The 10,558-nt window shown below is 34.7% G+C and overlaps 1 protein-coding gene across 1 annotated transcript; it reads right to left on the reverse strand.

Annotated features, from left to right (window-relative positions):
• Positions 1 to 6,570: 6,570 nt before the first annotated feature.
• On the reverse strand, positions 6,571 to 8,924 carry LOC149491724 (G-box-binding factor 4-like). The gene is made up of 3 exons (XM_089717079.1): positions 8,105 to 8,924; positions 7,714 to 7,785; positions 6,571 to 6,642 (listed from the first exon to the last, which is right to left on the reverse strand). The coding sequence occupies exons 1-3, from the start codon at positions 8,663 to 8,665 to the stop codon at positions 6,616 to 6,618; spliced, it is 660 nt and encodes a 219-aa protein (XP_089573205.1). The 5' UTR covers positions 8,666 to 8,924; the 3' UTR covers positions 6,571 to 6,615.
• Between the last annotated feature and the right edge of the window lie 1,634 nt (positions 8,925 to 10,558).

Below are 10,558 nucleotides of genomic sequence, written 5' to 3' on the forward strand. Positions count from 1 at the left end.
TTTTTTTTTTTTTTTTGGGGGCAACACAACCAAAGCCTTAATTATCAATAAACAACCCAAAAATTGTCTTCATGATTATTTCTACAAAAGTGGGGCTAATGTTAAGGGCTGGGGTATTGTTGCTTCAACTATGAAGAAGATTTGTCAAATGAGCTATCAGTCCCAATAAAACAAAATTTGCATGGTGCAACAGGGTAAAGGGGAAAAGGCTCCAGAAGAAGAGGGAACATTGTTTGATTCTCGAAATCATGTACAATGTGATTCAACAGTTGAAGGTGTTACACAGACTTGTGCACCAGCAAGCCAAGGCTAAGTCAGGCCGAGTGATTTCCAACTAGGCCCAAGTCCACCCTACCTCAAATGATGTAAATGTAATTAACTCTCAGCTTATGTACAAGTCGAATTATTTTTTGGGTTGGGACGGATCCCAAGCCCATGAACATATTAAACACTAATCTCCTCTATGTTGTGAGCAGCATTCTGGCAATTATTAAGATGGAAAGAGTAGACTGACATCACACCTCAATGTTTCAAACTTCAAGTATGGAAAAGCCAATCATATAGGTTCTTAATGCTTAATGAAACAGAATTTGCATCTTGCAGGAGGCAAATGAAGAAGAATCACCATTAGAAGATTGCAAGGAAAATTGCATTTATGTTTTGCATTAAAGCATGCCTTAAGGATGGAGGAGTTGATTAGCAAAACCTTCTCCTCGATATTTGAAACTTTGGTTACAAACAGACATAGTAATTAAAGGCGCAAAGGGCTGCTGTAGCCTAGGCACTAACCTCCAGAGGAAGGCGCGCGCCTAAGCGAATTGAAGCGCCAAAAAAAAAAAAAAGAATAAATAAAATCTGAAAAATATATTTTAAGATATCAATCAAAAAAAAGGCGAAAAAAAGTAGAAGACATGGAAACACACATAAATCCGGAAAAAATGGCAATTTGATATGTAATATTTTGAGATATTAGAGTTTAGGCAGAAAAGAGTATAATCAAAAAATGAAAACAAGAAAAGAAATAGAAAGCAAATATAGGTAGAAAAATTGAAAGAGTTATATCTGGATGGAATGGGGCTAAAGACTAGATTGCAAGAAGTGACTGCTAGATGAAGGAGTGGAGGTTGGATCACAAACCACATCACCGGCTTTTGTGTTGCATTTTATTTCTATATATATATATATATATAATATAGATAAGAAATAAAAAAAATAAAAAAAAAACCCTAGGTAACTTGTTCTAGAAAACAAAAAATAGAAAGGCGCGCCTTTCTCAAGCCTTAGGAGCAAAAAAGACGCAAAAAGGTGCATGCATCTACCCAGAGGCAATAGCCTGAGTGAAGTTGCCCACCTCAGGACTGTTGAGGCACAAGCCCTTGAGCCTTAAGTAAGGGCGTGCCTCTCTAATAACTATGCAGACAGAAGCCAATCAATCTATGGTGGAAATTGCACATGTGAGGTACCAACATCCATAGGCAAATGCTTCAACTTTCCAACAAAACTACATCCTTAATGGCTTAGGCAAATAACTCAACTGTTCCAAAAACTAATTATTTGCAATTAATGTCCTTCTTGATTGAAATTCAGTCCTTCACTAACATAAGTGAATGGAGAGAACACGTCTACACCTTTTTAGTTACAATAAAAATACCTTTTTGAGTTGAAAAAATGTGTTGGACACTAAGAAGAAGAAGAAGAAGGCGTAAATAGCAACTGCAATGAGGTAATGGAGCATTTTGATAGGAAATACTACAAAATTTACAGCAAAAAGCTACAAGACATCTAAGCAGAAAAAGCAAAATAGCAAGCTGGAAGGTCAAAAAAGCAGAATCAGCAACTAGAAGCAACAAATTGGCAGTCAAAAAGCCAAAACAGCTAGCTTTCAGTTACAAAAAGTACTGGAATTGGTTCCCCCAAGAGAAATAAGCACAAAAATAAGGAACTTCACATGAAGTGATGTTGAGAAGAAAATATAAGATGATTTGCTTCAAATAACTTGTAACAAATCATAAAAAAAATGGTTGTGCTACTTACTGCAATAAAGATGCTACAAGTGTGATTCATTGGTCCCACATGAATCAAATTCCTCGAAAAAGAGCAACTAACTCATTTTTATGGAGTTGACTAACAGATAGTGAAAGAGTGTACCAACTACAATTTCCAAAGCAGCTCTAGATATATTTGTCAAAATGAGAACCAAATTGAGAATCCAAATCCTCATTTTTCAAATTGCAAATCAAGAATTAAATCATACTATTCAATGTAAATTCTCAAAAGCTGAATTATCATACTTGAAAGAATAAATAATAAAGAAAAGGGATGATGAGTTAAATTAGAAAGTCAAAAAAATATGCATCTAAAACATCACAACATTACAATAAATTATTTGGGGGTGGTTGCCGGTAAAATGGAAGTTAAATTTGGAGGTTTGAACTTATTGTCTTATGGACTAGAATAAGGAAAGAATCAATTGAGCTGATTGATTAGCCTGATTCTCTGCCAATTTGCTCAATCTAGGAACATTTTCATTTTCCCAATAGATTCAAATTGCTACAGTGAAAAAATAAATCCAATCATGGGATTCGACAAAATATAAAAATCTAATAGTGGCTCTGAATGCAAGAGTTTATACGTACAAAATGGGGAAAAATAGAAGGGACAAAGGAATAACTTTACTGTACAAGATGTTGAATTTAAATTGCCTCTAGCTAATGTTGAAGAGACGAACTTTCTCATTCCAAGTTCAAAGGAAGCTTTAAAGAGTTATCATCGCTATCAACAACTGATAATGCAAAATTTAGTTTGCATCCAATTTTCAATTTTCAATAATAAGAATGCACTAATATATATCATCTATTTGCTACTTACTATAACATTTTAAGCTCATTGTTGAGTTTTCTCTAGCCTATGGAAAATGATACAGATGACAATAAAATCAAGAAAAAAAGAATCTTAGACTTGGGTGGTATTTGATAGAGTGTTAAAAATTTAAGAACTGAATTTCAAGCATTTACTGAATAGAAATGCAGAATTCCCAAATTACTAAATTGTTTAGAAGACAAAGTTTTGGTTGTAATGAATTCAAATTTTAATTTAAATTTTTTGACTTCTCAGATTAAATGAATTTTAGCTTAATCGAAACTTTTAGGTAACATGTAGATAAGCATTATCAAATAATTTAAAACCAAAATGTCATGGAAATTTTACATTAAGATAATATCAAACACCACCTTAAAAACTTAAGAGTTATGGTCTAGATATCACACATTGAGCTTCTTTTGGAAGAACATTTAGTGGAGTCTTACAAAGTCATACATTCATGATTGTATCAAACAACAACAACTAAGACTTAATCCTAAACTATTTTGGGTCAGCTATATGAATCCTTTTCCGCTCCAGCCTATTAATCCCAAGTTCGCACTAATGTCAAGAAGTACTAAATTTTTTTGAAACAACTTTCCTCGATTTGGTTCTAGGTTTACCTCTACTCCCTTTTAGCACCCTCCATCATCAATGTAACACACTTATAAACCAGAGGACATGGAAGCCTACTAGGACATGACCAACCCATATCAGACATCCTTCCTCTGTTCTTATCTCCAACTTATGCTATTTGCACCTTTTGTCGAATGTGGTTATTTATAATCTTTTACAATACTTATCTGCCCAGAAATCCATCTCAACCTCCTCATTTGTACAATATTTATCTGTTAATACGTTGGACATTTGAAGTCCAACTTCACTCCCACATAACATCGTAGATCTCACCATTATTCCATAGGACTTGCCCTTTGTTAGATATCTTTCTATCACATAGCACATCGTAGCAATCCTCCATTACATCCATCCAATTTTAGTTTAGAGGATTACATCTTCATATGGCATTCCACAATTCTGAAAAACACAGCACAAATATCTGAATTGCTTATCTTTGGGTACCATAAAACCATCCAATCTCAACACCTCATTCTTCTCACTAAGGCCAAACTCGTAGTGCTTGTATTTTATCTTACTTTTGTTTAACCTAAAACCTTTCCTCTCAAAAGTGCTTCTCCATGGTTCAACTTTTGATTTACTTTCTCAATAGTTTCATCCATTAGGAGAATATTTTCTGCAGATAACATTTAACATGGAACATCTTGTGTAATATTAGTTATCTCATTCATAACTAGAGTAAACAAGTAAGACTCAAGGCAAATCCCGGTCTTGCAGTTATGAACTCTTTCCCCTCCCATTGTTCTCACACTTGTCACTACATCTTCATATATCCTTAATGATATTTATATATTTACTCGAACTACTTTTTCTCCAATACCCTCCAAAATTTTAATTTCTAGCATTTGCCAAAATGGCTCTGTGACATTCTGACCTGGCAAAGTGATCCTAAAAGGGCGGGTAGAGCAAAGCTCCTAGCTAGCTTTTAGGATCGCAGGCTAACTATGGGTAGTGGAATGCAGGACACAGGAATGAATCGGATTATATATCGAACAAGGAAAAACTAATCATCAGAGACGCCTTTTGGTGGAATGGCTTGGAGAGTTGGAAGAACTCTACGGTTAAGCATACTCGCTTTACGGAAATTCTAGGATAGGTGACCTCCTGGGAAGTTCCCCATTTCACCTGCGGGACAAAACCTTGCAGGTCTTACCAATCCAGTATGGGATGGAACTGGCTTGATCCAAAGCGGATAATTCCTCTAGTGGTTGCAGTCAGGCGTGACAATTGGCATCAGAGCCGGACCACCTCCAGTAGATGTATGGTTCGAGGACGAACCACGCGGAAGCTGGTAGGCCTGTGACATCCCGACCTGGCAAAACAATCCTAAGAGGGCGGGTAGAGCAAAGCTCCTGGCTAGCTTCTAGGATAGCAAGCTAGCTATGAGTGGTGGAATGCGGGACACAGAAATAAATCAGATCATATATCGAAAAGGAGAAAACTAATCATCAGAAGTGTCTTTTGGTAGAATGGCTTGAAGAGTTGAAAGAACTCTAAGGTTAAGCGTGCTCACTTAACGGAAATCCTAAAATGGGTGACCTCCTGGGAAGTTTTTCATTTCACCTGCGGGACAAAACCGTGCTTGATCCAAAGCGAGCAATTCCTCTAGTGGTTGAAATCGGGCGTGACGGGCTTAATTGGAGGTCTTTGGAACTTATTATTATCCTTGTGGAAAGCATTAATCCTTTTGCCAAAATGGCTTAATTTCTTCATTGTTTGGGCGTTAAAATGGGAAGGGAAAATAATAGAATCCAGAGAAATTGTGCTTCTCGATATCCCTTTAAAAAGTCGTGTTTTATTTCCTCCCATTTCAAAAGGGAATAAGAAGAAATAAGTCAAATGGATTTTCTAGTTTCTACTATACCATTCAAATATGAAAGAAACAAAAGGAGTACATATACAAATACAAGTAAATTTAACTTCCTTTAATGAGACCAAAACATCTTAAAGAGAAACTTAATTTCATTTCTTTTCATTTCTTTGCCCTTACATTTTTTAGTACCCAAACCAAATGTCAATTTTCCCACAAGCAATCCAAACTGGAGAAGAGTTGGGACCAGTTGTATGAGCCCAATATCTTAAAAGTTTTGGATCTCTAAGTGTATCAATTATAGTTTTAAAGTTGCACTTCAGGTGCAAGGCACTATAGGCAAAGCCCCTCGCACCTCAAATCCTAAGATACAAGCAATGTCATTGAGGTGTAGCTTGCTACTTCTTCACTTTAAGGCCAAAAGAGGTGGGACAAAGGAAATAGCAAATTATGACAATTAATTGAAATAAATCATGTCTTCAATCCTCCTCAATTTTAAGATGATTACCATATGTGTTATATGTGTTACCATATACATACAACATACAAACATATCTTAGGATGTTTAACATATATTTAGAAAACAAACTAGCTTTATAACCATCCTTCCATAGCCAATCAAGAACCTCAAAAACACATTCTTCAATTACATTGTTTTTCAGCTCAATTCTTTAGAGCCTAACATACAAAAGTACTCTAAACTTTTTTATTTGTTATCACTCCAAAATTACCTTTGTCTCCTGGGCACCATTGTTTTGAAACTTAGATATTTTAGCACCCCAAAATGAAATTAGGGTTAGGGTTTTATGCGGCCCATTTGACCACCTTAACTAACTTAACCCACATACTTTAAAAAATTTTGCAAAATGCAAGTAATCACATTACTACTAGCTTGCACGTGCAAAAATTACTACTACTAGTCATATCACAGATCCTCACTAATCATCCAAAAAGATAAAAAAAAGAAGATCCCCAAACAAAACAAATCCACAACCGAATAAGCAAAGGCTCTTTTTCATCTTCTACAACGAGTAATCCTAGAAGAGCCTCTGGTATAAGGGTTATTACTAGTTCTAGATTTGAATCAATTATGAGTATAATAAGATCTACATGACCATGGAGGGCAAGGAATTCTATTAGCCGCCAGAGCCCCACAAGAGAGATAATAATGAACTCTTCTCCAAAACAAAGATCTATGATCACCTCTCTCACATTTTCTTTGTCACTATCTAAATCTATCAATCCATTATCAAACTCACCTTTCTCTTACAAATCATTGTACATAGTCAGCCATTATCTTCAATCCTTTATCATCCACTTGAGCTTTGATTCTTAAACTAAGAGTAAGAAAAATGGAAAACAAAAAGAGAGTTTAGAGATCGCCATCAGAGAGAGACATTTGAAACTAAATTAAGCTAGAGAGAGGCTTAATTATTTTAATGGTCACTCTTTGAGTGATGGAAAGGGAATAGAAAAAGTAGGCATAAGAGGTAACATGGAGATGCAGTTTTTTACAACTACGCGCTATAAATTAAATATAAGATGCTAGGTAAAAATTGCTTACTCTCATCACTAAGATTATTTAGGTTCAATTACAGTCTAAGCTACCATTACTATGTAGAGAAGCTTCAATGGCGATGAGTTTGACAGCAGGGAGAAGAAGACTATCGAGATTGATAGGGTGATGTCAAGCTGAAGTGGGCAATGCCAGGCTGAAGAGAGAGAAATTTTGATTTGGGTTTCGAACAAAATGGTGCATATTGATTTATTTTGTCCTTGGTTAACTTAACCCAATGCAGTCAAGTGGGGCCACATAAATATTTTTTTTATTTTAAACCCCAACCTTAATCTCATTTGGGCTGCTAATATATCTAAGTGCCAAAAAATGGAATGCCCAGGACACAAAGGTCATTTTAGAGTGATATTGCACTAGGTTGATGAGTTAAAAGGTATTTTTGTATGTTAGGCCAATTCTTTACCCTATCAGTATTATGGATTATTCTAATTTACTTGAATTAGGATCATGGGTTAAAAAATAATTCTATTTTGTTTGGCTTTCAAAATTATTACTATGTTTTATGTTGTTATAATTAAACTCATCTTGTATATGATTATATGCTTTCTCATACGGTACACCTTATGCCACTCAGGTGTTCTAGTGCCATGGCTTTGCCTATTGCAGCTTTAATAATTATGCTACAAATACTCATACTGTAACTTGTTAATCAACTTTCCAGTCTTAAAAATTTCGTCAATTTGTTGTTTCTTGTACTGAGTATTGCTCAAAGAAGTTAATGTCCCCTCCCCCACCATTTTCACCAATAATGGACCCAACTGTATAACAAAATAAGAACAAATGCACCATCTAAGGGCGACTGCAAATTCCGAAATCAAAGAAAAATATTTACCTCTTCCTTTAATAGCCGGGTATTCTCCTCCTCAAGTTCTCTGACCAAAGACTCCAGCTCAATTGTGTGAGCCTAAGCATCAAGAGTAAAGTAAATTATAATCACAAGAATCAAAGATAAAAAGAGTTGAAAAATATTAGTATAATGGCCATAAAACATTGAGATCTTGAATTCAATAGTTTGCTTGCCACAGAGAAAAATAAAGTCCTATCCGAGCCCAAGCCCAAGAGTTGCAGTCAAAGATAGAATTCCCATTCTCAAAATCCTATGATTCTAAAGAAACATTTATTTTAGCACTCCTAGAACTAATCAACAGACAAAATAAAAAACGAATTTTTTCAGCAATAGAAGAATTCAAAATACATTAAAAAAAATAAGAAGAAAAGAAAACCTGTTTCCGTTCCCTAGACCTGGCAGCAGATTCACGATTTTTTATCATTCTTTTCTGCTTCTGTTGGGTGGCCTTATCCATGGGAGGCTCCTCAACAGCTCTTCTTTTCTGTCTCCCTCTCCCTCCTCCTTCCGCCATGATCATCCCATGATTATTGATATCCACACTATAAGGTCCTACAGACATCTCCATCTGAGCCGGAACTCCAACCCCTTTAACGTCCTCCTCGCTAACAGCACCAGCCTTAGTCAAAAAATCCTCCAAAGTTATCCCCTCATTTCCCTCCCTCTTTTGATCGCTGCCGGATACGATCTCCTTCCACACCTCATCAACGGACTTGGACGCGCATCCAGGAAGAGGCGAGTGGTCATCGCATGGATAGGAATAAATATTTTTTAAGAGATCATCCATGGCGGTTGAAACCAGAGGGTTTTGTTCGGTAGTAGTGAACTGGTTTTGGTCCTGGTTTTGGTTTTGGAGATCGGCGAGTAGGGTGGAGAGGGAGGAACATAAGGAGGGTTGACGTGGCATATCAGAATTCGTCGATGACGTGGTCGCCATCACCTTCGACTAAGCCATAGCCCAAATCCAAAGGCTAAATCTAGCGGATTCCTAGGTTCGCATAGAATCTCTCCCACCGTATATGTTGATTGTTGGGTTTCTCCTTCTCGGTCTCCGTCTGGGGCCTGTGTTCTGCAGTTCGGCACGGAGGATAAGATCAGACCAAACTACAAAGAAAAAAGAAAGGACAAATGTAATCAATAGTTGTCGCCTAGGAATTTGTTGCCATTTTTCGTACTACTTCTCTGCATAATTTATTTATATTTTAGAAAAATAGCTTTTATCCATAATCCGTAATCTATATAAGCTAAACCATCCTAAATATCCTAAATCAAAATCAACTTAGCCCTACAATGCCCAAATTTCAAATTTATGTCACAGTTGCGCTCTAAGATAAAGAGTGTATATGGATCGACAGAACAGTAATTAAATAATTTTCAGTTCCATATCAAAATATTTGAACATATAATATGAAGTATCAATCTCGTTCTAATAGATATAGAGTTACATCCTCGTCTCGTCCCGTTTCAATAAGTATATAGTTGCATCCCCATTTGGTTTAGTTTTTCACGATAGGATGTGACATTTGCATCCCATCTCGTTCAATTTTTCACGACGGGATGAGACATGAATTCGAGTGTATGGGACAGGACGGAATGGATTGGGTGAAGAATCAATCAAGATTTTTCATAAGCCCAATGCATAAATTCATCCATGTATTTTACATAAAAAATTTTATGGCACCATCAACTTTTACTTTAAACCTATTGAATACTTTCATTTATAAAATTATACTAATTAAATATTTTAACTTGCAAAAAAAATTCTATTAAATATTTAAATTTCTAAAATTAGATCAATTATACTTATTAGATAGTTAAAAAATGTAAAATCATTGTTTCAAATATTGTACAAACCAAATATCTTGCATATAAATGCCAAAAAAAACACCAAAAAAATATTACTGTTAGGATGTGAGGGATACAACATTAGCAGAATTCGTAACTTAAAGGGCACTAGTTCACTTGCAAAGTTTGAGGTGCCGCAAAGTTTTTTCAACAAAATACAGGAGTATATTTATACATTTGGTCATTTTTCATAGTCTTACTAAAATTTTTTTTTACCAAAAAAGATAAAAATATTTACTCATCAATTACAATTAAATAAAATTCATCGATATAAATTTATGTTAAAAAAAGAATAAATCAAATAATTAATTTAATCATTAATTATCTACTACTAAAACTATATAGAATAACTATTAGTAGTTACTTTTATTTAATAAGAGCATCAAATATAATAAAATAAAATAATTCGAAACTATATATTATTTAATTTTACGTATATTTTATGAATTTTAACTCATTATTATTTTAGCTTACTTATGAGCATCAAATAATTTATTGTAGTGGTTCGACACTAACTCACCTACGTTCATTCCAAAAATCGTCTTGAGATCCTCTACTATGTTATCTCTTTTAAAATGTAAGAGACAAACCAACGTTATAAGGAAATAGATCAGAAATGTATATCTAACTTTTAACCCATTAGATTCCAAAGGTTCTAGTCGACCTCCACTCTTTTGTTTGTTAGAGAATAGAAAACTTCGAATCAAGACATTAGAATCTCACTAAAGAAGAAGGTTGCTTGATAACATTTTACAACATAGCTTTTCAACCTAAGTTATACACAAATGTTTTTTTTTTTTTTAAAACAATCTCAGCCTAATAAATTACATGAATCTATATAGATAGAGAGAAATGCAAGTATAAGCACAATAAGAATAAAAAACAGATTTGAAATCAGAGATTAAGATCAGAAGTGTTCTTTAAAAAGTTGTTAAATAATTTCTTTTCTCTTAAAAATATTTATGAAAGAATAGTGAAAAAAAAG

Source organism: Jatropha curcas, unplaced genomic scaffold (assembly GCF_041381405.1).
Source record: "Jatropha curcas cultivar XTBG-Jc1 unplaced genomic scaffold, XTBG_Jcur_1.0 HiC_scaffold_733_pilon, whole genome shotgun sequence".
Lineage (NCBI taxonomy): Eukaryota > Viridiplantae > Streptophyta > Magnoliopsida > Malpighiales > Euphorbiaceae > Jatropha > Jatropha curcas.

Coding starts and splice junctions, on each gene's coding strand:
- LOC149491724 (XM_089717079.1), bottom strand. CDS start 8,665: ATGGCGACCACGTCATCGACGAATTCTGATATGCCACGTCAACCCTCC. Junction 7,786..8,104: donor GGTCTAGGGAACGGAAACAG/GTTTTCTTTTCT, acceptor CTTGATGCTTAG/GCTCACACAATTGAGCTGGA. Junction 6,643..7,713: donor CCCGGCTATTAAAGGAAGAG/GTAAATATTTTT, acceptor TCTTACTCTTAG/TTTAAGAATCAAAGCTCAAG.